Source organism: Nelusetta ayraudi, unplaced genomic scaffold (genome assembly GCF_046127955.1).
Source record: "Nelusetta ayraudi isolate G7.1 ecotype Tasmania unplaced genomic scaffold, CSIRO-AGI_Nayr_v1 ptg000005l, whole genome shotgun sequence".
In the NCBI taxonomy this organism is placed as follows: domain Eukaryota; kingdom Metazoa; phylum Chordata; class Actinopteri; order Tetraodontiformes; family Monacanthidae; genus Nelusetta; species Nelusetta ayraudi.
The window spans coordinates 8,516,221-8,543,960 of NW_027466055.1; the positions used below are offsets into that span (position 1 = coordinate 8,516,221).

At 45.3% G+C, this 27,740-nt stretch overlaps 1 protein-coding gene across 1 annotated transcript; it reads right to left on the reverse strand.

Moving 5' to 3' along the window:
- Positions 1 to 239: 239 nt before the first annotated feature.
- rab28 (RAB28, member RAS oncogene family) lies at positions 240 to 25,935 on the reverse strand. Its single transcript, XM_076012295.1, has 7 exons — positions 25,628 to 25,935; positions 21,207 to 21,303; positions 17,832 to 17,920; positions 16,314 to 16,443; positions 4,997 to 5,100; positions 4,802 to 4,879; positions 240 to 1,483 (listed from the first exon to the last, which is right to left on the reverse strand). The coding sequence occupies exons 1-7, from the start codon at positions 25,700 to 25,702 to the stop codon at positions 1,391 to 1,393; spliced, it is 666 nt and encodes a 221-aa protein (XP_075868410.1). The 5' UTR covers positions 25,703 to 25,935; the 3' UTR covers positions 240 to 1,390.
- Between the last annotated feature and the right edge of the window lie 1,805 nt (positions 25,936 to 27,740).

Genomic DNA, 27,740 nt, shown 5'->3' on the forward strand with positions numbered 1-27,740 from the left:
TGAACCACTTGGGACTTAGTTTTGCCAAGCTGGTTGCACTAAGATACACAAACATATATCTATATTCAAAAACGAACAAATATTTTAATTTTATGGAGCATTTTTTTATTCAGAAAGACACATTTTGCCGCTGTATAAAGACACTCGGTGTATCCATCCAGTGCAAACTGTACTTTCCCCCTTTTCCTTTATTCATTCTTTACATACAAGTTATACAGTCAATGAAAGAAGCTCTGAAATGGCGCTCAAGTTGCTTTTATTGGATAAACAGTTGTTGTTGTTGTTTTTTTTATTGATATGGCAGATAACCAGTGAAACTCTAGTTTCTAGTTTTACAAACAGATTTCGCACACGGTATCATAGCGGCGTCTAACGGATCAAACGACAAAGAAAGCCGACTATTCAAACGCTGTCGAAGCGAAGACCTATGAAGCTCCCCGTGCCTCATAGCGGTTCTTCAATGCAAACTTCTGTTCTATAACGGACAGTTCGGTAAGGCTACGTAGAGAGTCCCTTTCTAAAATTCTGTACATAACTTGACACTCTGGCACGTCTATCAGAGTCACGTTGGTCTTAAATACTTGGTCGACGCGCTCGCCGACTAGAAATGTGACGTACGGTGAAAACATAAAAAGCTCAACCACTAAAAGGTTCCTGGAAAGTGAAACTCGCCCACAGGGTTTTATTTACTCGGACGATATTTATCAAGACTACATTCAAAAAACGTATTTATACTGATGAGATTTAAACGTTCCTACTTTAAGAAAAAAAAAAAAAAAAACAATGACACAGAGTAAACAGCATTCCGTTCTAGTTTAAGCCCGTCGTTGGCAAATTTGATAACAGCTCGTTTTCAGCTGCTCCAGCAGCCCGTCACACTTTCAGCTGAGAAGCACCACAGAGATAGAAGATATTTTTCTTGTTTTCGCAACTAGTAGCAGCCGACTTCCTTCCCATTTTTATGCCATCGTTTCTTTCCGTTAGACAGGCGTTTGTGGGGTTGAGTTCATACTGCAGCAAATTGGATAATCTAGCCATTTTTTTTTTAATTTATTTGCAGGAACCTGCATCACAATGAAACATAAAATGAGTTTTAGAATTTAACAAAAAAAAAAAAAGTCAAGTATAGATAGAAGAAATCAGGGCCTGTTTTTTTTTGGTTTTTTTTCAGTAAACTTTTAAAACGTTTTCTCTGCTAAACTAAAGGCAGAAGCCTTGAAACGATGCAGTCTTCTCAGCTACACACAGGAACACAGGGCACGTTCTGGAGTGATTGCACTCAGTTGAGGGATTCAACACTGACTGAAGACAGGTTTACACGTTAAATGGTGACTTTAAGCGTGCGTGCGTGCATGCACGTGCATGTGCAGGATGGAAAGGCGAGGAGGCGTCACTGCACCAGGCACATGGAGCTGCGAGGGGTGTTGACCGTCCTGGCCATGGTGTCCTGACTGTAGTTCACGATATCCGCTTTCACCACACGCTGCATGTAGAAAGATAAATAAAACTTGAGAGACGAGACACAGGAAGAGTCCGCTGACGGGTTAAAGACGAGAACTTGCTCGGGGCAACTATGTTCACGTTTGCTAATAGTTGGGTTGAGCAACGAGTCCAACACTTAATTCCTACAGGCACTCTAAGAAACTGCAGACGTGTCCTGATTGGGATTTGGCAGCGACTCGCACCAAGTTTCCCTTCTATCCAGACACCTGCTGCTACAACTACAGGGGAACGGGATCGGCTTCCTGGGATCTAAGATCTACAGGTCATACTAAACTGTTTAACATACTTCCGTTTATTGCACAGAACATATTTTGCTCTGTTGGGCGTTCTCTTGTCTAATTGGGCCTTCGTCCTGAGGGTAGTTGACCAGCTCAGCTTTCACAATCCTCTGAGCCCGCGGCGGTTCAACACATCAGAGCAGTTGCAGGCGTGGAGAAGCCGAAGGGGGCGAAAGGGACAAAAAAAAGGGGAGACATGGTACAAGAGGAGATGATGAGAGTGGAAAAGAAAAACATTGAAGAGACCAGAAATATGATGGGTGAGGAGGATATCAAGGGAAAGGTCAACGCAGGGAGAGAAATGAAGAGATGTGAGGATAAACATAAAATAAATCATGACAAAGGATAAACAGCAGGCAAAGAAAAACCGCTTGTTTGCAGTTTCCTGATCATCAAATAACAGTCCTACAGTTACTTGTTATATCATTAGGAACTGCATTCTTGAGGAAGGTCAGTCTGAAGTCTGAAAGCTGAGTTAATAAAAAACAAACTAATTATAATTGGATAAAACCATTGGCAGGCAGCAACTCGTTCAGCCCGTAGAATAAGGTTAAGGTTTGTTAGAATGGAAGTAATTCCCTTAATTATTTCATTCTCATTCAGATAAAATCTGCTCACTCGTCCACTTCACACTCACACCACATTTTGCCTTTTCCTCCCGGCCACTTTATCCTGTATAAAAAAAGTTGACTCGTTGGTTTTTGTTGAGTGTTTTTGAGGGGGGGGGGGTTCCTCCACTGCTCTTTATCTCCTTTCTTCAGCTTCTGGTTTTTGCGCCTTTGGTTTACACTGGCACATATCATCAGGTAGCCGCTGAACTTTGGGGACGGGCAGATTTAAGCGCGCGCGGGCGGGTCTGTCCGCCTGATGAACGAGCCGCAGCCACGGTTGAGTGATGCGCGGCCTCGCTATCTGATCCAGCAGACAGAGGAGCATGACGGAGAGCGCTGCCAGGCCGACAGAACGCTGTCAGGGGTCCCGACCCTCCTGTTCCGCCGCTCTAAAGACGACGGCAGATAATGAGGCTTCCCCGGCCCTGCGGCCAGACTCGGAGCCGTGACCTGCCTCACCTCCGCAGCCACGGCAGAGCTCTGAGGGCTGAATGAGTCATTATGACAAGTGCAGATTTTTTTTTTTTTTTTTTTTTAAGGTACGGCAGAACCCATACATGTTGACTTCAAAGACGCTCGAAAGACGCTCGTCGTGTTTGGAACTTTTCTGTTTACTTGGGGAGATAAGACTGTGACACATTCTACTTTATACATTATACATTTTTACCTATGCAAATTATATATCCTTTTTGGTAGTTTATAAGCTTTATGTTTCCACAATATAGAAAATGATATTCAATTGAAGCATTTTTAAAAATTTGTATTTTAAAAATTATTTAATTTCAAAATGTATTTTATCTGAATTTAAATTCTACCCATTTTTATTCTTCAACTCAGACCCCAGTGGAGTAGCCTCACAGTGATTAATTGGGCAAAACAACTATGAATCTCCTGAAAACAACCCATTTAGCCCTCTGTTTACAGCCTCCTTTTTAGCTTCCTGCTAAAACTGATGCTTTGCTGTTCCTTCCACCTGTTTGTAGCCCACACGGCTCAATACAGGACAGCTACAGGTGGTCTCAGAGGTGACAGCAAAAAAAAAATTGTGCATTTTACTCAACGTAGGATGCTCGCGGACAGCCAATCAGATGCATCGATAATGGGGATCGTGCGCTTTTTCCAGCTCAAGTTGATAAAATTACGATTGCCGAAGGATGTCGGGTTTCCCCTCGGCTTCCACTGCGGTGACCGCTCACCCTGTCTGACTGGCCTGGATTAAAGCACTTTGCTTTGCTGACAGAGCCACGGCGGCAAGGGAGGAGGCGGGACATTGGCTGAACGCTCCCATCAGTCGGCCCTGCGAGCCACGGGGGCTTGAGAATCGTCTCAGTCCGTCACTTTGCGGGCTCTCCCCTGACTGAGGGTCCTGACCTCCCTGGAGCTCCCCGGGCTCATCAGCCTCTAGTCAGCCAGCGTGGCACCAGCCGCTCGTATCAGAGCCAGGATTAATGCCTCCGGGGGAGGCGACCCTGTAAATCCTACAGCTGCCACCGCTGGGCACCTCGGCCCAGGACGGCCATCCAAAGACGGCCGTCCCCGGGCCCAAGAAGCGGCGGGGAGATAAACCAAATAAATCAGGCGGCCTGGCCTAACCTGCTCACCCCTGCAGATGGCTCGCGCTGACCTCTGGCTTCACGCAGTAATGTGGTCAGTGTGGGAATATTTACAGATGGGCGGCGCCGCTGGCAGGTAGACCGTCGCAGGAGGCAGACATAACAAGCTGGTGTTTACGCGACAAAAGGATCTTTTACTGTGTGTGGCGACCTCCGGCGACCTAACGCACTCGCGCTGACCTCGGGTCCCGTTCAGAAGTAACGTTTACGTCGTCGCGCCGCCAGTCGGGAAGCGGGAAAAGTCGGCAGCTACCTTCTAAAATTTGACAGAGGGGCCTATAGATACGTATGAGGGATATGGAGAAAACATTTCATGTAGCTTGATTGTCAATTGAAAGTGAACAAAAGCAAAAGTTACACCAAAATCAGTGTCTATGAAGCCCCAGGGTATTTCAGGGGGAAAAAAAAAACACGAAACAAAACACACAATTTTGGAAATCTGCCCTTTGTGATGTCATGAAAAGACACTTATCCCTTCATTTAGTACCTTTCTCATCCTGGTAAAGAGACAAAGAAAAGGAGGTGGACCTTGTGGCCTCCATTTCTTTGTCTCCTTCCCAAAATGAGGAAGGTACAAGATAAATATCCACTGTTCTGGTGATCTACCAGTGGAATCACCTCCGGTGATTCATTAATATGAATGAATTTTTGTGACAATTGTTGGTGCGATGTTGCTCCACTGGATGAAGACTAAAGATCTGAAATTGGGGCCTTCAAAATAAGAGGGCATTCCAACAATTCCAAAGTCACGTGTTTTCACCAATTGATCTTTGAGGCCAGCGTGCGCTCGGCTCACCTGGGACTGCTCTATTTCTGCCTTGTTCAGCTTGACGCCGAGGATCTCTGCAGCCAGCCTCTGGAAACAGACGTGCACCTACGGGAAGGAGAGAGAGAGACGGCGACAAATTAATCAGCCCTCGCCCAAAAATCCCCGCGCACTCAGCATTTTTCCCCCGAGAGACAAATAAAAGAAGCGAGCTCGATCGCTCACCGAGTCTCCCGTCTTTGCTGATACGAACTGACTGATGAGGCCGTTCTCCTGGCAGAACCGCTGGTGTTTGTCAGCCTTCACTGTCCTCATGTGCTCCAGGTCGACTGCAGACAAAACACAGCGTGGCGCGTGAGGGGCGGCGGGGAGGGCGGGGGATGGGGGATACGAAAGACAGATGGACAGATTTATTCATTTGCGGCGCTCTTGTAGGGTTAACTGTCACGCACCTGGACATAAACAGAAAGGAAAACTGTTTACACTCACGTTAAGATGGAGGAGGGTCTGCCCAGTGTTGGAGAACTGTGCGTTTGCCAAGCAAAGCATAATTCAATTGTTATGTCCCCCTTAACCCTTGCTGCAGATTCTACACCACTCATGAATGCTTTTTGGGTTTTGTTTTTTCTTAAGAAGTGAGGGTAGCAGTCTCAGTTTAGCGTTAAAGAGCGGAAATGATTGATTGTCCGGCCACGAGTATCCATTTCCAGCCGGTATCAAAGCTTAAAGTGACAAATTCCTCGGGTGTAAGCCTAGTACGGCCAGAGCCCCGAGCAAGAACCTCGATAGGAACTAAAACAGACAAACAAGCTCGGCTGTGGATGAATGCGTGAGACACGATGCGACCCGGCCGTCTTCATCTCAGTTTTGACTTATGAGCGCGTCGCCTTTTAAAGGCCCCGAAAGAACCAGGCCCTTCACCTCGGCGCTGATTTACTGTGAGCGCAAAGTGACGGCGCCTATTCTCTGCTGCTATTGTGACGCGCATTCAACTCCCGCGCTGTGATACTGAGCGTTTTCTTCTCGTCTTCCTCGGTGCGGGGTCGCGCCGGGGTCAATGAGGAGGGTCACCCAAGGGTCTCGCCGCTGAAAGCAATAGCCGCGTTCTTTATTTTCTGGCTTTGTGCGGGAAGACGGCCACACCCAGTATCTGGTGCGCGTGTGTATACTGGAGCTGCTGCAGGAGTTCAGGCTACTGTACGGTGTTGCCTTTCTCCCACTCCCTCCAAGTTTTACTCTTTGTGCGAGGCCTCATTGAAGTTGTCAAGGATTTACCCCGTTCTCATGCCCCTCGGTGTCACAGTCTGGGACGACCGGGAAAGGTGGAAAGGGGGGGGGGGGGTAGAGGCAGCAGATCGTATTAATCGTGTAAAATTAGGATCCCGTAAGAGATAAGAGACAAACTTTTTTTCCAAGGTAAGGTGAAGCAGTCCAAATGAAATATCAACACCACCATAATTGACATGTAAACACAATCCTCTCTGCGCGCGGGGCCGATACTTTTACAGCTCCTCGGATTGTCATGTCTGTGCCGGCGCGTAAACACGTCTCACAGGCGTCAGTCGGTTATTAATTCCAGTCATTAACAGCAGAGGTACCCCGCATGCTACTACAAGTAAACACTGCTAATCCTTTGGATCCTGCACACTTGGGATAGGTTATCAATCATGTGTCACGGTCAGATTAGCCAATGTTAACATAGCGGCTCGGGAGCCGAAGAGGCCATGTTACTGTAAGCTTTTTATAAAAAAGAAAGACAGAAAGAAAGAGGGGCGAGAGTTCTGCCCTGAGTTTGTAAATCAAGGACAGTGGAAGTTAATTACGGCAAGTTGTTTGCATGAAAGATGCAGTTTTGTTGAGCTAATTGAAGTATTTTTTGTGGCAGTATTTAACGTTTTGCTAAATTTAAAATAAAGTTGAATTAATGAGAAATAAATTAGAGTATGTTCCTAAAACTAAAAGCATGGGAGTTAATGTTTCACTTTCTATTTTCGCTTGATGAGCTCCCTGATACGCTCCATAAGACCGAGACAACGTTCCTCCAGCCTGAAAGTTACACTGTAGGTGGGCCCACGCTCTCACACAGAAGAATTTGCAGCATGTGGCATCTGTCTGTGTAAACTGAACACAAGACTAATCCCACAGTTTTAGCGTTTTGCTCCATTTTTCTCCCTAATGTACCCATTTCTACTTATCAGGTTAAAACAATCTTCCTGCGATGATCTGGTTTCCCTCGGTTCCTGTCAAACTGTACATCAGCCTAACAACCCCGAGGAAGTGACTGCAAACATGACATAAACTGTTTAGGCCTCCAAGTGTATAGAGATAGTAAGTAAGGCGGGGGGTTGAGGTGAGACGGAGGGGCTCCATCACTCGCCAGGAGCGATTGCCCTCCCTCACCCTGGTCACCCTTAGTGTTTGTTTAAAAGGTCTTCCTGTCACTGAGGTAAATTACACGACAATAGAGATTAACATCTGAACGACAAATTAGGCTTTTACAACAACTAACAAGCTCGCTATGGCAACAACCCTACTGCAGAAAAGGGGAAAATGACCAAATGAAAAAGAAACAGTTGATCTCCATCAGGAAGTGCCCAGTGACATGTTAGCTTAGCTTAACCTGGCACACCAGACAGAATGTTTCCTTAATCCTTGGGATTTATCTCAAGTATCCATCCGGTAAAGATGGATAGCATAGAAAACTAGAAGGTGATTGGACAGTTGTCTGTCACAACCAGCGGGCTCATCAGACTTTGGCCAACAGCTCGAGTGCCTTCCTGGTTTGAGGAGTGACAAGTGAGCATGGCTGTTACGGAGCGCCACTGTGTTTAGCTCAAGTCTTACCAAAGCGAAACAACATTGTGGTCAAAGCTTTGGCCAATCCTCTTCTTTTAATGTGAAAATGTTTTCCACTGCTGCTACTGCAGTTTTGGCAGATCCCTTTTGGAGCGCCCAAGCGTGGAGTCACAGCTAAGAGGAAGTTGATTGGTTATGGAACTCATGGAAATTAGGACTAATGAAAGACACTTTCTGTCGGAGGTTGGTGGGCGAGTTAGATTTCAGACTTTCAAACCCAGGCCGTCCAGATGCCGTGCAAAGTTAAGCTTAGCTTCTAAATGGAAAGAATCCTCTCGCTGGCAGACCTGATATTTCTGAAATTGGACCTTTTTCATTCAGAGAAACCAAAACAACTTCCAGCGAGCACACTTGGTAGTAACCAAGGAAGTACGGTTTTTAACATGCTCAGGGACACAGAGATCCTGTCGCACCTCTCAACAGACAAGGCTTTTTCCTACATAGATCACAAGCATCTGTTGCCAAGCATAAACAATGAGTTAGTGGCTTGGTGTTGGCCGACCAGCCTGATATTGTACACTGCACACTCCTTTGGTCCTCGGGGCATTATTTTATAGCCCCGCTTTGATAGCAGAGACACCTTCTTACAGTTAAAGTGAGTTGGCTGCTGGGACCAATTGGAAAGGTTTGCCCCGCAAGCCACAGCCAGAGAAGGGGTTTGACAAAACAGAGTTAATTGCCGGCAGCCTGGTTTTAAACTAAACAGCAGTTGTTGCACTGGGAACTGTGAGGACTGGCGGCGGGAAGTGTGGACTCTGTGCATGTGTGCGCCGTAGTAATGGTGGGCTGTGTGAGTGTGTTGTCAAAGACTTGGGGCTCTGAGGGGTCATATCACGTTAAGTGAAAGCTACAAGGTTGAGCCTAATCAACCCCAGGGGAGAACCTATCACTTCCAACATGACCTCACACTACGCCTTTAAGACCCTGTTGAGAGGGTTCGCCTCAGTTTCCCCTAAATGACGACCATGATTCAACGCAGACTGTACACCGAGGGTAATAATTATCAAGCCCAGTCCAACTCTTAATGAAATGGCTTCCAACTCTCTGAGCAAACAGTCCTATAGGTTACGCAAAGGTTTAAAACCTTTCAAAACATTTCTGCGGCTCTCACATCCGATGGGGTTCGTTGGTATGGACTCCCAAACCAAGATCAAGACTGAAAAAGAGACTTTTGAGTGAACCTGTCAGCGTGGATATGTTGGGATTCATGTCATAGTTAAGTCTACTTTTGTAATCAAGATGTAAAGGAATCAACATCAATGGAAAAAAATGTCATCATTATCTCTATATTATATTTCCTATTTCTTCTTTTCTCTGATGCTACTTCTTTAATGGCCACAGGGTACTTCCTGTTTTGACCACATCTGGCTTGCAAAAGAACGTGAACGGGGCTAAATTTGGGTTTAGGTACTGAACATAGATTTATTGTGGATCAACATGTGTATTCCCATGCGACGTAGGACTGAAGTTGGGATAACATTTCAAGTGAAAGTGGAATAGTTGTGCTTTTCAATCTCTACACTGTAAATGTTGGAAACCTATTACGTTTCACGCAGTAGAAACTTTATCAGGCAAGTCAGTGCTAAATGGACGGGGTCTGAAAAACAGCAGAATAAACGTTTCTCAAAGTCTGATATCAAAAGGCAAAAGTTAATTCAAAGTGACACTTTATTTACCCTTAACTTTTCCTGAATAACTTAAAGGGGAACTGTCACGGGCTTAAAGAGTCGGTAACAGTACAAGGAATCGTTCTGTGCGACGCCTGATTGAATTAGACGTTGATATAACTTTCGCAGCACAGGTGCCTAGTAAAACAAAATGACGAGTGGAATTTATTTGAAGCGTTTAAATGATCGAGTCCAACTGGTTTTATGCGACTTAAGGAGCACTCGTAAAAATGAAGGTTTTTGAAATATGAAAGGCATCTTAAGTCTCTATAAAACTTGAGACAACGCTTCAGTTTAAAGAAAATAAAATATTCCCCTTGGTGTAAAATAAAATAATAAGCACATTATTTAGCTCAAACGTCACACAAAACATGATTTCTGCACTCTTAAGACACTATAAAGGTAGAACTATTAGAACCATACTAACTATCTAAAAAGGTACATTTTACAGCCTTACAGTGCTGGCACTGTTTGTATTCTGCTGAAATGTCAAGGACTGAAAAGTCATTAAAAAAAAAAACGCAATTATTGCACCACTTTAGGCTTTGGCAGACTTTTAAAAACAATCAGAAATGTTTCGCTTTTTTTTAACGACCGACACAGCAGATTCTACAACCAGGGTGTATTAGAATTAAGCTCCTGGTGGAAGGAATTAAGATAATTATCAGAAGGCTGAAGCCTGAATATCGTCGTTACTTTGGAGAGTCGGGCCTGGACAGATGAAGTGCTGTTTACGGCACGGTGTTGCGAGGGTGAGCAGGGCCCGTGCAGGAGTCCACCGGGGTCTCCCGACAGAGACAGAGCGCTCTTTATGCTGCGGCGCCCCCTGCCCCGGTGGCCTGAAGCGGGCCAGCGCCGTCAGGGGACTCTCTTTCCACTAGGTCAGAAGTGTTCTGTCGACAGCTCATTGATCACAGTTCATCCTGTTATTTGATCGTTCCTCATGCAGCGACGTGCAGACACGCGCACGTGCAAGCTCGCGCTCAGATGCGTTTCAACATAATCAGATACTCCGCCCAGCTGGTAAAACAATGTGGTCTTCTTCTTCTTCCCCAGACTGGGAATGAGAAACAGAGGGTCCGGCAGTAGCTCCTCTGCAGGCAAAAGCAAAGCTTGAGTGCCAAACTGTCACTGCTATATTACTGTATAACCTGGGCCAGAGGGCCTTGCAAGCAGGGTTAACGGGCCCAAAGGACTTGTAAAGAGAAAAAAAGTGAACAAAAGGCCCAGTTCTGAACCGACCGCACAAGAAGCTGCCCGGGGTTTCACTGGCCGTGTCGGCCGAGCTCTCCTGTCGCTGTTAAACTAAGTGGTCTTTTATGGGCAAGCTGTAATACATGCCTCTATGAGCCAGCAGCTTAACTATGAGCTATAATAATTATATGAAGCGCAGGGGAGCCATCAGAATAGCATGCATTGTACTGCTACAAGAATTTTTTTATAATTAAAAAGTCAAGATCTGCTTGACTTTCATACTTATTCAACTTTCTGTCACGTCAGGAATTTTTTTTCCTCCCGTTCACCGTTGGCTTAGGAAAACACTGGCCAGTTTAAAAAGCCTTTCGAAAAAAAGCCAGAGACATAGTTTCACCAGATTTGGGGGGATTTTTCTCTCTTCTTTTTTTTTTCTTTTTTGCTCTAGACTGTTGATAATTTCGAAGCCGTAAATAATCCGGTGGAATCCAGATCAATCGTGTATTGACCAAACCCTCCATCAGCAAGGCCACTTTCCAGGAATTCCTCCGCACCAATGTTGTGGAGCAACGGAGAAATAAAGTACAGGCTGAGCGCGATGAGGGTTCCAGGCTGAACCCGGGTCAGGTGGCTAAGATGTGCTGTACAAGTCAAATGGCCCGTGACTTACCACACAAGAAGGTATGCGGCAGACTGATCATCTGCTGCATGTGCAACAATATTTGCTTTATGGATGGCTAAAATGAATGAGGACTTTCCGTGTTTCGACAGGCTCGACGGTCAAGAGGGATGAGAGGCGGGACCAGAATTGGGTTAAACTGTTAGTGCCATTTCAAGTTAAACGTTCGGCCCATTCAAAGCGAAACGGCAGTACGCACTTCGCTGTTTTGTTTTGTGTGAAAACAATCGGCTTTAGGAAGCTGTGCTGACAATTTTTTCTTAAAACCCTACATTTAAAAGAAAAAAAAAAAAAAAATCTGCAGCCGCAAGTTAGTTTGTCGGCCGAGGTGCTTCGCAGCTGTAGTTCGTCATTTACTCCTCTGCATCCACACACTGTAACTTGAATCGCCACTTCCCACCTTTTCCAGGCTTTTCTCGAGCAGACAGCAGCCTCCAGACGGCTCAGTAGCTCACATAATTTGATACGTGCATCTCCTCTGACCCCGTTGCCTTCCATAAAATCTGAAGGGAAAGAGGACACACTGTATTTTGGTGTTATTTGTTAACATTCCGAGCCTTAAGTCAGCCGTACGCCATGCCCTGCTGCGTCGATACGCTGTGTATATATAAAGTTTTACAGTGTCGAACCTGCGGTCGCGTTGCCCGTAGTGCAAAACAGACACTGCTGACGTGTTCATCCCGTCTATCTGGGGAGGGGTGAGGGTGCCGGGGTGAGAGTACTGGGCTTTTGTCCCACCACATGTCTATTGTGGCTAAACCTCTCCCTTGGGGGCAATTAGGACCTTTTAGTTTGTTGTAAGAGGACCTAAGTACGAGCGGGTCGAGCCAGGAAAAACATTTTTGAGCTAAACCAAAAACAGAAGCGTATTGAGCTCCTCTGCACTCCTGGCCTTCTGAGCATCTCTCTATTAAGAAACGTGTAGGGCTGCACTGAACAGACAGGAACTGTGGCAGCTTTACAGGGGCAGGGAGGTGAGGGTGGTGAGAGAGCCGGGGGGGTGGGGGGGAGGTGGGTGAGGGAGGCGAGGGGGAGGACGGCCCCGGGCTCCACCTGAGGCCCTGCCAAGAGGCCAAACAAGTCGAGGCCAACAATGTTGGTGGCACGGACGCGCTTTAACGATAATCGAGGGATAGGGGAGATCCGTGTTTCTCTCGGTGGAAAAACCTGGAGGGAAGGAGGCAGCAGTGTGACGGCCGTAGCGGTATGCGGCGAGAGCAAACACGCGCATGTTGTTTGACACAACAGAGACGCGGAGCCAATGAAAAGACTGCGAGGGGAAAAAGCGGCGGCGGCGGCAGACCTGTTGGTCGACACACGTGAGAGATAAGCAGCGAGAGTAGACAGGGAGGAGGATGGATGGATGGACGGACGGACGGACAGACGGACGGACGGATGGATGGATGGATGTTTCCCTGGCGGTGCAGACGAGACCGACCGGCTAAAAAGGAGGTGTAGCGGAGCGTCAAACTTTCCGAGGGTCTTATCTCGGCCGCGAGAGGGGGAAACGTTTCCCATGGCGGGGCCGGAGTGCATCGGCGGCCAGCAGAGAGCCGTGAGTGATGAGGAGGGGTTAAGAGAACTGAACCCATTTAAGTCACCCAAATAAGGGCTGCAGGAGCACCGTGATGGATGTCGAGGAGTTCCTGAGGGAGAGTGCGCCGGCGACGGAGCAGGCTGATGGGTGGGTGAGGAGGGTGGGTGGGGTGAGAGCAGGGGTCCTGTGATCCCCACTTCATAAAAACAAATTGGCTTGATAAACGACGCAAGCTTAACGTCTGAGAAAAGAAATATGCGTTCCAATATTGCGCAGCGGCGTAAGTGGGTTTTATTACGGGGGGACCGTCGTCTGGCAAAGCAAGCGTTTGGCCACTGAGAATGCAAACTATGCGTTTTAAGTACATTTTTATCCATCCATCCATCTATCTCACGTACCCGGGGTCTTGCTTTTTTTTTTTACTCTTTTGAATATTTTTCATTTTTAAATGTGAAGTGTGTACTCTATCTCAACCCCTCAGTAACAAGTCTCTGTATCCATCCGTCACAATTAGTGACTTCAGACGGTCTCAAAATGTTGATACGTGGCTGTTTATAGAATCTATATTTCAAAAATATACATATATATTTTTTTTAAGCCCAAAAAGAACATTTGCCTCACGTGAAACACACGCAGCAGATGGGCCGCGCAACATTTCTCCAGAGATACTCCTGTGTACCACGCAGTGTTACTCGCTGCTGCAATAAACAGCTGTAGTGTGTTTAGACAGGCCCAGGAGGTGAGCATTCTTCCGCTGCCCTCGCGCTCCCCACAAACTTTGCGTGCGCGACTCCACCGAAGCGTGCCTCTCTCGACATCCGCGCGCTCGCATGCGTAGTCGTCCGCCCTCCATAAAACATTTCATTGGCTTCCTTTATGAATTGTTACAAGTGGCGCCTTTATTGAACACAAGGCTCCGTTCGACGTGTGGAGGGCAAAAAAAAGGTGCGGGGGGGGGGGTTGTGGAGGTTGCAGCACACTAGCGCTTAACAAGCGCACTTAACCCCGGTCGGCCATGCTGAGGAGGACGAAGAAAGGGGAGGTTGTTCCCGAGCGGCGACATGGCACAGGAGGGCAGCTGGGGCCGGCCGTGAGGAGAGGAGGGGACAGAATCGCTAATGAAGCACTTTGCTCACCTGGTTTAACTTCCGAGCAACTCTTTAAAGACGACTCGGAGGTCGCACGGCCCGCCAAGTTCAGAAAAACGAGTCCGGACATGAAAAGAAACTGATCTGTACTCGGTTGTCCTTCACCTAACTTCAAGTTTTTAACCCCGAAATTCACTTTATAAATGTTTTAACAAAAATGCATCTCTAGTCTGACTCTGAACCTTCCCCGAATGTGAAAAGTCTTTTCTTTCCTTCTTTCTCCCGCCCCACTTTTCAGAGAGTCTGAGACAAAACACCAAGTTCTGGAATTTGGGCCTTTGTGATGTCACAAAGAGCGCTCGTACCTCAGTGACACCGCACCTAACTTAGTGGGAGACCGAGCGCCAGGTGTTGGTCCGACCTTGACAGCCACTCGTAAACATGCTGAACATCCGACAAAGTGTCGGCATTGGTGGGGCAGACTGCAAACAGAGGGCTAAATGTGCTGTTCTGTGAGACCTGTGAGACCATATTTAGAGCAAAAAGCAATAAGTCCAAAAATCTCCCCAATGACGAGTAATAACAGCGACATAAATCCTCAGTGTTTTTATAAGCTTGTTGTGTCTGTGCTTCTATTTCTGCTGCTGCAAAAAATGTCGCCTCGCTGCCTCCAACATCTTGGGAACCTTTTCAAAGAGACTTGAACGCCGCTTCGAAAAAGAATTTGGCGTTTTTAGGATGTTTAGCACGGTCATAATATATTTTAAAAAAATCTTTCAATCAAGCGTTTCAGGCCAAGAGATAAAATAAATAAAATAAAATATAGGTGTGGACATTTCCAGCGGGAGAGATTTTCATCAAGCTCCCCCGAAAAAATGAAAAATCCATGGGAGGACTCTGGGATTCACAAAGACCCGCTAAGGTAATTGATTGCTCCTCAAGGGCCAATCTGTGTGGGATTTTGTTTTCTCTTTTTTTCCGCAGCCCAAAAGGAGCAGAGAAAACACACACAGAGCACACACACTCACGCACACACTCACGCACACACCATTTTCAGCGATGGAGCCATTAGGGAGAGAAGGACTGTGCAAGTGTGGGGGTGAGGAGCCTGACAGCGGGTTGAACACTCCTTAAATATTACAGTACACGCACACACGCACACACACGCACACACACACTCCAAAAAGCTAGCCTAAATAGAGCGGCGCCCACCGCTAAAGCCGAGGCATTAGCAGACGCGAGCGGACGCGAGGATGAGAATCTGCCGCCGACAGGCGAATTAAATGGTGACCCGTGGTCGCCCGTTTGAGTAACATTAGCGAGAGCTTCCTGCGTGCAGGCACCACTCTGTTGACTCTTCATCATTCCCGGCCAAGGTGGACAGTTGCCATTACAGACAGACACGGACTTACTCGTGCACACACACACACACACACACACACACACACACACACACACACACACACACACACACACACACACACACACACACACACAGCGACGCCTCGCTTTACAATAACACGGCAGCAGCCACGACTCCACATGTGTCTGGGTGGATGTTTAAAAAGACTCATCATTATTACTCTTTATTTGGGGGATCGGTGGATGGGCGCGGGCTGATAGCCCAGGAGCCATCTGGTTAACGTCCACTTCTTCTCCCCCAAACCAAGGACAAGATCGCAGCGGCCTTGGCCAGACGGTGGACTGACTTTGGGGCGGGGGAGGGGCACGGGTTGGAGGGGAGGGTCAGATAAGCAGTGCCCCAAGGTCCGCCGGCCCAGGCGGCCTAAATCATCGTCAGTCACTCCTCCCTCCCAGTACATTGGCAAACATCAGCATTCCCATCGCTCGGAAAACTCACGCTCTTATCAACGTCGCTTATCACGCCGATCGGTTATCTCGCCGCTCCAACAAACACGTCTGCTGCCATCAAACATTCACTCCTCCACGTGCACACAAACACAGACACGCAATATGAAAAATGCATTATGGGTTAAAAAAAAAAAAAGAAAAGAAAAAAAACACCCTGTCCTTGCTGTGAAATTTCGTGAATTAAGTCAACGCAAATAAAGTGGAAATTGGTGAGTAGACTGGATGGATGGTGGGTTTACCCAGTTACCCCCAGTGAGGTGAAAACAGGTGTATCCCAGAAGGTTCACCCACAGTATGCAGGAAACTGGCGAAAATGGAAGTACTCCGCTAGACTTGCACGCAGAGCCTTTCAGCTTCATTTCCGACATTTCACGAAATTTCATCTTTTTTATGTCAACTTTATTCTTTCTAAATTTCGACTTGAATCTCAAAATTTCAAGTTTATTCTCGAAATGGAAACTTGAAAAAAAATATTCTCTCTTAATGTTTTTCTCTTCTTGTGGCCCTAAACGTCCTCCGTAGTAACTAACCCATTTCCAATTATGACAAAATGCAATTAAAAAAAAAAAAAAAAACATAAAAAAGAAATTGAAGCAATAAAACAAACGATTCAATCTGTTCCTTTTTTAATTGTTTTTGAAATTCTTACTCTTGTTCCCGATCAGTGAGATGACTGGCTGGATGTCGGACTCGTCGTTGGCCTTCTTCACCATGCCGAACCAGTCCTCCAGATTCTCGAAGCTCTGGTAGTTGGTGATGTCGTAAACCAGGAGGACGCCCTGCGTGAGAGAACAGCTCAGCTCAGCTCAGCTCAGCTCAGCTCAGCCTCCACCAAACAGCGCACACAGCCAAGGGTTCGCCCTGCTGCTTCTCCCCTTCATTGGCTTCATCTGCACGCGGATAACATGGCTCAAACTGGGCCAGCGAGGAAACAGTAGGTGGCACTGCTTCTCTTCTTAGCACACTGGCACGAATCACTTGAAAGGGAGACGCTGTGAGGAATGCTTGAGTTGATATTGATTTGTGTTTTTCAAATGGAAAAGAGGCCGCCTGCTGCTCCATGTAAACACCGCGCAGACACTCGTGCAGCGACACCAGCGTCTTGTTTAAGCAAACACTTCAGAAGAGAGAAGTGTTTACACACACACATTAATTAATCTGAGAGTAAACACCAGCTGGTATAATTCAAGACAAATAATCCCAAATGGTTCCACCGTCGGCGATCTTGAAGCTTAAATTTGCAGAAAATCTACTTGAAGCCAAAATAAACGTCACGGCTTTTAAAGCATGATGCAACATGACTGAAGGGATCTCTCGCTTTTTGTTATGTTCCCGCCAGCGGACGTGCACTGTCACAACATGCACGGCTCTGAATATTACCTTGAGCTTCTCTGAACAACTCTGACTGGTTTCAGGCATCAGACCTGGACCACGGCTAGAAATTCCGCTCACCTCTAAGCGAAGCTTCGTGATTTGGCAGTGAAGTGAGTTCGGCTCCCGAGGATGGAATCATTAAATTAAGACAGAAAACGATCGTACACATGCTCTTAATGTAATAATTCCAATAAAGACGGCTAACGTCCAAGTGCTCCCTGAGCTGCATTACGTTTAATCTGAGAAGTTTACACAGTCTTGAATTTCTTCTCAAACTTGAAATCAAATTGCCTTGACATTTTAGTTGAACTATAAAAAAAAAAAATGATTGAAGGACACCCCCACCCCCACCCCCCCAAACAAAAAAAATGATAACAAATTGAATACGACCGGTAGTTTAATCGGATTGAAAGCATCAAACTGTAAGAGCCGTGTGAGGAATGACTGATAAGCTCGATTAGTTTTAGCTCCTTCAACGTGCTCCGCTCACTGTAAATCCATATGATGGTTTATTATGATTTGGCTCCAGAGGAAGGGAGCGGCAGAGCCTGAATGAAGTCAGAGAGGTTGGAATAATAAGCCTGAATGGAGACGCTTCAAGAACTGGAAACTCTTCTTCGACTGGGTCTTGGTATTCCGTCGTCACTACCATCTGAACCCATCTGATCCTTTTCTGCCCTTCCTGCCGCTACTGGAATGACTGGGGGGGGGGGACTGCCACATATTATTATTGCTGTTGGACAAAATGAAATTAAAACAATTAGGTTCTGAAAATCCTTAAGTGTCGTCTTACATGAGCTCCATACACATATTTATCCAGCATTTTCCCTCCTAGCGTTTGGCCTCCGATGTCCCATACTTGCAGCGTCACATTCAAATTTCCTGCAACAAAAGGAATGAAAGCAATATAAAGTCCTGGAATCAAAATCATGAAAGAAATTGCATAAATCAGAGTTCAACAATTCTGAGTTCAAAATAATTATTTGTTTCAGGGGGAAAATGCAAAAACAAAAAGCGTCTTTTGCAATGTGCGGTTTTCCATTTTCAACTGTGTTTCTTTTTGATCGCTAATTTGTTTGTTTTATTAGAGGCTCAAAAGGCTGAAAAAACAAGGAGTCAGCAGTAACTGGAGCCTGTGTTTTTGGGGGGCAGCAATTTAAAAGTCAACATTTTTGACATACATTATGGAAACAATAAATCAGCCATTATTCTTTCATGCAAAGCACTCCGGTCTGGCAGGTCATCCGCACCTCACATCCAAGAATATCCAGCGCAGAGATGCAGGGGCAATGAATAGGTACCCTTACCCTCTAATTTTAACATTCTCAATACCTTGGCAGCAAAAAATAACTTCTTATTAGTCTGGGAAGAGATGTTTGCATTGTGCCACATCCTGCCAAGTTTGGAAAGTGGGCTGAATTATGTGCTGTTAAGGAAAATAGTAATAATTAAGCACAAAATAAGAGGAAAAGAAGACCCTTGTCCCCGTGCATGTGGAAAGAGAACAGGGGGGATGAATGAGAGAGGGAGGGAGAGAGAGAGAGAGAGGGAGAGAGATGGGCACAAAAACAGACAGAACCAAAGGAATATTTTCTTACTCTGGAAAATGAAAGGGGTGGTTGAAAAAGAAAGGAGGAGGTCGGCGCAGACACTGAGCATTTTCTGTTGGTGTGATGAGGGCCTTTGCACTGGGCCGGAGCAGAGCGTGCACTGTGGACACACTCAGACCACTCAGCCCCTTCTTCATAAGTTCTCTTTTTAAAGCCAGGGGGAGGAAATGCTGAGGTTCACAGTCGCTACATCCAGACTATACAATGTGGATGTAAAGCTACATGCAAGAGCGCGATGAATAACGGCTCCTTGGTGTTTTGAAGAGCCATCCCCGCCCAGCCACCATGCTCGGACACCAGCTTTATTTGTGTTGAAAAGGAATCACGCTGAGTCGACAGCACGGGCATTTTTTTCTTTCTGTTTGTACCGAGAGAGAAGTAGAAACTGATATAGCAAGACCTTTAAAACTTGCCATTAAGCTGAGAGAATAGTAACCCTGCGCGGAGTCGATTGGACGACCTCCAATCGACTACGTTGTCCATCAGTCTCGCTTTTCCATGGATTCCAGAACAAAAGCGCTCCATTTTTGTTGTTGTCGTGACAAAACCAGGAAGCATCCGCTGCTGGAAGAAATGCAGAAAGCAGCTTCTGCCACTGAAAAGATTTGCTTATATTGCAATGGTGACAGTGTTTTATCACAGCTGGAACGTATTCTCCCGTTTTTCTTGGTGGACGTCGTGTTTTCGCTCGACTATCATCTTGCAACCAAAGCACGTACAGCGGCGGGCCACCAGGTATTGACCTCCACAAAAGAAATAAGAAGCTACGAGCGGGAGCTCCCTGCTTGCATCCAATTGATTCTGCTTGAGTGGCACAAACAGAGGTTCGCCCGCTCGCCTTCCAAGTTTTGCCTCCCCTTCGAATTCTTACCAGATGGATGTGCAAGGGAAAAAAATCAACAGGTCTGGGCAGCTGCCAATCTTGCACGCCAGGTTCAGAGAATAGCTGAGCCTGGACAGAGCGATGGGATCTATCAGATAGCTTTCCACTCTAGTGCCTCGTTGCTGTGGCAGAGACATCTGGACGAGGCATTGTTATAAAAAGCACACAGAGAAGAGGCTGTTGTGTGCCATTCAGCCTCGCCTCGGCTTAAAAAAGAAAAAAAAAAATCTACAAGTTTACTTTGACAAGCGGGGCCGTCACGGTGTGAGGGGCCAACGTGGCTACGGGCTGCTGTGCCTCCTGCCTGCAAAGGACCCTTACAGCCCTACGGAGACCCCAACAACTACACGGCCTCACCAATACGAGGCGGCCCGGGGGTCCCGACCAAGTTCAAGACCACCCAGCTTGTGGAGCCTCCCTCCTCTTCACCAGCTCATCAACACCCAATTCCCCAGAAAATGGGCCTATTTAACAGGTCCAGAGCTGGACTGGGTGTTTTCGCTGCTTCACTGATAGAGACATATGTGCAACATATTGAAATACAAGGGCGCCCATTTAGCGTTGGGGAGACAAGCGATTGTTTCAGCGAGGAACTTGGAGGAAACCCTAGTCAGAACGCTTAGCAGCCTTTTGTTGAAGTTCACGCCAGGGAGCAGAGCTCGGCTTGAGCTCACGGCTGGCTCTTTTCATCCCAACTCTACCGCAGCATTCTTGGGGGTTTGGTTCTCCTAAGTCTCATAAGCTGAAACTGACACAAAATCAAAACAGAATCTGTCAGCCAACTCACAAATCAGCGTAATTTTTACTTTTAGCACTTAATTTGCCCTTCCTTAATGTTGTTTTATTAGGAATGAAAGAATGGAGGCACTTTGCAAATTTCTGGAGCTCGCCGCCTTGGCAGAGTTTTAGAAATGCCATTTAAAATGCTGAAAATCCCCGTTTCACATGGTAGGAAGTGAAAACGGAGCGCTTGGGTCTAAATATAGCATTAGTCAATAAACATTTATTTTACAGATTTAAGGGCGACACAGAGTGTCGCTTTATTTCGTGAATGTTTTATGTGGCCGAGGACAAAGATCGATTGAAGTCGGGGTGGGGGGGGAATCAGCGATATGGATATAAAACGTTAATTTATTTACTCTGTGCTGCACCCGCAGAATTATGAGCACGGCCTGCCCGTATGGACATAAGCTATCCATTGGCCTTGTGGAGTCCAGAGAAAAGTGCGCTGTTTGCTCAGGAGAGAAGAGCTTTCCAAGCGAATAAGGCTGAGAAGTGGCAGGCGCTCTACAATGGGGAGCTACCAGAAAACACATTCAGCTAACCTGAAGCACAGACCCTGCTTGGAAAAAAGGTGGGGTAAAAAGTCTTAGAAATGAAAGTATGACAGGACATGGGAGGGAGACAACGGGGCCCTTTATTTAGACCGTGAACGCTACACTTCAGGCCCTTCCAGCTTGAAATGGAGCACAACACAGAGTTAGTTTGTTTTTTAGTCGTTCGTGCAATAATTGAAGGGAGTCTGTCTCTTGAGTAAACCCTTGCGCAATGCATTTCCCCCGTGTTTTATTTGTCTAACAAGTCTGCATTTTGCCGTTTGTCCGTGTGCAACACGCATGTCTGCACAGAGTCCCTGAATGAAGGGCTCTCCTGAAAGATTACAAAGGTGTCTCACCTGGAAGGCTTATTCTCTTTAGAAAGAAATCCAGGCCAATGGTTTGTTTGTACTGCTTCCCAAAGGCCTCCTGCGCAAACCTGGTGGCGAGTGACGTCTGAAACGAGGAGACAAAGGCAGCGAGACGAGAGAGAGTGAGTGCCAGAACACCTCTGCAGTGAATAAACATGACAGAAATTACATTTGAAGAACCTAAGTGGTTTTTTTCACACACGCACATACACATACAGAGAAAACTGCATTCTATAAAGAGACGTGTAGAGTTGTTTGGATAACAAATTGCGTGACGCTGCTTTTCCTGGATCCTGGGAAGAAAAAACAGCCCTAAAGTTTGAAGATAACTTCATCCAATAGTCCAATATTTTTTTTCTCGAAAACACAACAAGGATGTAATGATTAATCATATTCCCACACTTTGAGCGAGTATTTTTTTCCAACTCTTAGGCCGTCCCACTGCTCTGCAGGACATTCATTTCATCATTACAAATTCCGTTTGAAGCGCCTCCAAAAAATGTCCATGATTGACTTTTTTGGGGGGTGCTGATGTCATCGTCCTGCCTCCTCCGCTGTCTCAGCACCGACAATTGACGCAAATTACGAAAGCAGGTGTCACGCCGCGGTGTGTCATGTCTCCAGACTGCAGACCTAATAATTGCCACAAATTATAAAGTCTCCATCACTGTCACTGTTGTATTTGAGGAGGCACGGTAGGCGTGTGTGGGGCTCTCCTGAAATCCATGGGAACTCAACGGGGCCGACTTGACGTGCCAAGTCAAATTCAGTTTGATGGATGAGGATTGGGAAAAAATGAAGTGCTGCTGCGCGTCTTCTAGCTATCTTTAGAACAGTGCGCTTACATCAACACAACAGCGGAGCAAAGCTGTGGGATTCCCTGGGCGTTTGTGCGGCAGAAAATGCATTTTGATGTGGTGCTCCACGATGACTGTGGCTTCGAAGACCTAAAACTAAAGGCTCGCTCAATTCATGGAGCGGACCTGAACCCAAGTCCTCATTTATCTCCATTCAGGCTTAGCGAGGAAAAGGTTTCGCCAAAATAGTGTTTCAGATTATTCATTTTGAACTGATCGTGGTTTATGATGGGTTTATTTAAGTGTATCAACTGTCATTGTGCGTAAGCCAACCCAGTTTTCGAACGTCGCTGATTGAACCGTGTCAGTTTTCAAATGCTAGAGTGTAAATAAGCTAACTAAATGTGACTATACCCAATTTTTTTTATTTTTTTTGCTATTAAGCCTTATCCAGCAAAACATTAGATTCCCTAACCTACCTTACCTAGACTTTTTCTTCTTAGCCTTCAGAGAACGTCACCAGCTCAAGAGTGACTGAAAAATTACGAGAGGTGACTGGCGCAACAAGGAGAAAATAAGCCATTTAAGTAGCCCAAACAATCCCTGACAACACAGGAATAACAAGTTCGGACAGCAAAAATGTATTCCACATGCTCGCTTTGGCTTCGCTAACCATTTGTCTTGGCATTCCAGTAGCTTGGCTCACCTCCCCTTCATGTAGTTCCCTTTCTTTCTCTCTCTCCCTCTTTCTTTCTTTCCAATGTTCAATTGGAGCTAACCAGTGACTGTTAAAGCAGGCATAATTCTGACACTCCAGCAGAGAACAGCGCAGGGTCACCACCAATGATATCAGTGCCGGGAAATGGGGGAAGTTCTACTGAAACAAGAGACTGGGGCAGAGGAGAGGAAAAGTTGAAAGTGTCCATGTGATGCAAGTCTGCCTCCCCGTGAAGGCCAGCTCTTTACTTTTACTCAGGGTATAAATGATGATGTTCACACACAGGGTTTGACTTTTCACCGTTCCAATAAGAGCAAGGCAAATTTTCAGAGAACTGAGAGGCTTGTAGCTCAGGCTGAAAAACAGATCTGTGTTTAAGTTAGACTCAGCACCTAAAGGGCCTGGCTGAATGTTGAGACTCCATATTTTTAAATAACGTCTCTCTCAGGTAGACAAGCCTTCCCACATTTCCCTATATTTCTGAATGGACAACTAACCACAAGCGAAAATACCGGCAAAGAGGCTGTCCAAGAAAAACTGATCCGATTGCAATTTGCTGAGCAAATTGACATTAATAAGGGAGGAAACGGCATTCAAGATGTCAGTCAGTGGTGCCGGCTCAAAATGGGGGGCAGGGCTGCTGTTTTCTGCCCAAAACAGACAAGCAGGTAAGTCATTCAGACAGTGACGGGCTGACACCTGGCAGTGGCGCGAGGAGGGTTATTAATGTAGCGTATCTACTGGGAACTGAGTTGTGTGTGTTCTTTGCCCCTCCTTCCCCAAAAGAAAATGTCAACTTTCCAGAATGAGAACATTCATTTTTTTATTTTTTTTTCCTCATTGGGGTCTCACCATTACAGCTACATTCATTTTCCCTTTCCCAGGAGGAAGGAGAGATTAGTTGCAAGAGGGGATGTGTAGCTGAAAAGCACTTGACGTTTCCTGCCTTACATTCACGCTCACTCATTTGTGAATTAGTGATCCGGCAAAGAAACAACATAGGAGGATCGTTGCAAGAGCCTGTGTGCTTTAGTGCAAGGTGTGACTAAGAATAAATTCTACTGCAGTAGATTAAAGATTGGGAATTACATCAACAGCCAGCTTTATGATCTAATTTATGAGGACTGACCAGAAACAGGAAGCAAAATTATTTCTAAAACTTGTGTAAATACAAAAGAATGTTTAATTCTTAACGTGAAAAGATTATTGCAGGTGAAAACTCCCGAAGGGCAGAATAATTTCTCAATATGACTGTTCCGGATATTTTTGAGGAATTTCATTTTTCTCTTTGTGTCAAACCAAATGCAAACGAGGGTGTCATTTCCTTTGAGATTCAGAGAAAATAAGACTGCAAACAACCGTCACCAACAACATCCAGGTTCAACAACGGTCATTCTGACTAACACAGTAGCTGCAGTGCCAAGGTTGATGACGGATTTAATGGTTGTGATAATTCATCAACCATCCATCTATTTCAGACAGATTTAGCAAGGGGGACCAGTTAGAGAATGCTGTCATGACAGTTTTCTCGTTTCAGTTTTCTACACTGACAGAAAATGTCATTTTGTTCTGAATGCACAGTAAACCAAAAACAGTGAATCTTTGGAGACCCAAAGTAGCTCATACCACAGTTTTTGTATTGAAACTACCAGGGGTGTGTCTCCGTGACGCCTACTGTAACGCTGGTTGTCAAGGATTTAAACAACGTGTTTTCACCTGAGATTCAAATCTCAAAACGTTACTTGCATGGACTGACTCTTACTTTTGGCATTTCCACAGTTCCACCATATAAAAAAAAGGTTGTCATCCAAGTTCAGACAGTCGTTTTCCAAAGCTCAATATTGGAGCGTCAGGGAAACATTAAAACAATGTCTCCTGGTGGATTTAGCAGACCAAATGATGTAAAGTTGGAATGATTTGTAAAGCCCCTTTCGTGCATTATGAGATTATCTGTGATTGGGCAATTTCTGCAGTCAAAAGGAAGATTTAAAAAAATATGTACACACTGAAAATACTACAGGTGTTGCTACATACACTATTCGCTCCTTGTCACTGTCTACTTTTAATATTCTATCGGAGTAGGAATGAACACAGAGTTTGCTCAGAGAAGCTAAATTATGCTGCCAAGTGCACTAATACCCCTTTAATCAACATATATCTTTAAAAAAAAAAAAAAAAAAGACTGAGTTATGTTGCTTTGTTATTCTTACATAATGCATAAATAATAGTACATACATGATTTCTCATATACATATAAACGTCATACTCATGTTGGTCAGGCAGGGGTTTATGTAAATATCAGCATTGGGCAAGATATCGATACCAACCACCAGTTGATAGATTCGATTTCAAGTGGACAGATATAGGTTGACGTTGTTGTTTTTGTCATACTGCTTTAATCGTGTTTAACGTCTTTGACATATTCTTGTGTAGTGTGGGTTTTACTATAGTTTTAACCGTCTGTTGTGTTGTCACGTTGCCATGTTTTGGTTGACGTTTCGCTGGATCACTAACGCGCCTGCTGAGTCAGCAATACATTCGTCATTAATTACAGTCTTATGCAGATTTTATTTTAATGTCCCCGCCTCGAAGAGGCCGCGTATTGGTTGACACGTACACATTCTCTCCAAATGTGCGTGCAATGAGGCCAACACATTATTTCTATGCCATTACGTTGCCTAGCTGCGGCTGTTAGCAGCGGATAAATTAGCAGCGGTAAGCCAGGCAGCCCTCGACGCGTCGGTTACCATGGACACCGGGGGAGACGGCGCAGTGTCCGGGTTCAACAACGCAGACAAGGTTCACACCCGGAGCTCCCCTGTTGTTGCTATTTTGTCCTGCATGTACATTTCCACCCCACGTCCCACTCTCGGTCCAGCCGCCGTTGCCCTCACCTTTCCACAAGCGCCGTCTCCGATCACCACTATTTTGAGCTGCTTATCCTGGCTCTCGTCCTCCGAGTCCGACATGACGCCGACACACACCGAGCCCCCGACTGTGGCCGTGCAGAGCCCGAACCGCTGCGATAAAGTCACGGGGCTGCCGCTGAGTCGAGTTTCCCCAGTTTAACACTGAAGGGATTAAAGACAGCGGGGAAACAGCGGACCGGGCGCCATTTTCACTGCTGGGACGGTGCTGCTCTGTTTGGCACCGCCCATTCACAAGCGCTGCACTGCACTCCACTGAATATTTGTTGTTATGTTTGGTGTTTTTTATTTATTTATTTGTTAAACAGACGTCACGTAAACCCGAATAAAACATGCATTTCGTATATTTCAGTCGATGTGTACATTTCCTTCCAAAAGGGAAGAGCTCTAGCTAGAAACCCCTCTTTTGGCCCAATGGTATCGTCGCGGGTTTGTGACGTATGCGACGCGTCGCCATGACTACTAGCGGAGAAAGTGGTTCCTCAGATCTGAGCGTTCACGGGTTTCTTATGTGTGCTCGCATGCTACGTTTACGCCACAACTGCTGAATTTGATAAGTGTGCTTGAACTTCTCGACCTCGGGAAAAATAGATGCCTGGCACACAAACGCTGCTGCTGCCGCTGAACGACACAGTTTTCAAAAATCATGTTAATGGTTGATTTTTTTATTTATTTTATTTTATTTATTTATTTTACCATTGAAATGCTACAACCTGACACGCAAATCTGGAATGAATGGTATAATATCAATATAATGTTTTGGTTTTTTTTAGGTCAGATGCCCAGTTGAATAGTGACAGGGAATTTTTGATGCAACGTGTAAAAGAAAGAAAATCAGATTAACTTGAATACGGCGCATCTACACTTTTATTTAATGAAAATCTACGTTATAATGTATGGGAATCTTAAGGCTGTTCACTGTTTCAACTGATCTCCGTTTTCATTAGCAGCGCGCAGTTGGTCAAGCATAGAAAAGCACTGAAACAGCACTGACCGCGGTTTTCCTCTTCTTTCAGAGTTGGTCCTTATTTAAACTGTTAAATTCTGCTGTGATAATTAACTTTAAGCCACCCTGTCCATAGAAAACCAGGTCTGTTTTTCTTTTTCCCTCCACTGCACATCTGAACAGTATCTGTAACCGTTTAGAGGATTACCTAAGCAGCTGTGTAATGTGTTTGTGGTGAACACGATGATGTGTGCGTAATGTGTGTGATTTTGGCGAATTCAATCCGAGCCATGGATAAAATAAAATAGCTTGATAATAATCAAAACATTCCAGACTGCTCTTTCATGATGTTCACCTGCAGTGCATTTTAAAATAATCACAGAACATTTTAAAATGATATAATGAATTTGAAATAGGTTAGATCCGTGTTTTTGCTGAAAGATCACCAGTGGGGAGTCTTAGTTTGTGTGTCACTGAAAACCGTCTCTCTGATTGTTTTATAGATGGATAAAAACGATGAATTGATTTATTAAATGTATATGAATTCAATTATTTTACAAAAGTCTGTCGTGTAAAACCTGTGTAAAATTGCTGACTTAAAAAAAATGCAGTTCAACCTTTGTGTAAATGTTTATATACATATATAATAAATACATGTAATGCGGCGTTTGCTGCACAAATGCATAAGCCATATTTTGTTTCCAAAATAGACGTTTATCGAAATTCTGGACTTGAGCCGTTGTTGTCTGAACTGATGCTTGTTCTCAACACTTGCTTTTCTTTACAGGATCGGGTGGCACGCAGATTTTACATCGGGAAAACATGAAGCAGGTGGCTGTAGGTGTAAAGCTGCACGGAATTTAATGAAAGAGAAAACACTGGGCTGGTTGTCAGGTCAGACATTTTTTTTTTTTTACAATGATGATTATTATTATTGTTATTTGGATTATTGATTCAGCTCCCTTGTTTCCCGTCAGTGGAATTAACTTGGACTTGATCTGAACTTTCAAGATCATGATTAATAGTTAATAATTAATCTCACCAATGCTGCTAAATTGGACAAAAGGCAGCCACAAATAAAATTGCCATATTATGATGATTAAAATTATGCGTTTAAAAAAACTGGTTAATCTG

Bases quoted from the DNA above. Each gene is read 5' to 3' on its own strand.
- rab28 (XM_076012295.1), bottom strand. From the start codon at position 25,702: ATGTCGGACTCGGAGGACGAGAGCCAGGATAAGCAGCTCAAAATAGTG. The intron at 17,921-21,206 runs GTGAGACACCTT...CTTTTGTTGCAG, and splicing joins AAAGAGAATAAGCCTTCCAG to GAAATTTGAATGTGACGCTG. The intron at 1,484-4,801 runs GTGAGCCGAGCG...TTCTACATGCAG, and splicing joins CAGAAATAGAGCAGTCCCAG to CGTGTGGTGAAAGCGGATAT.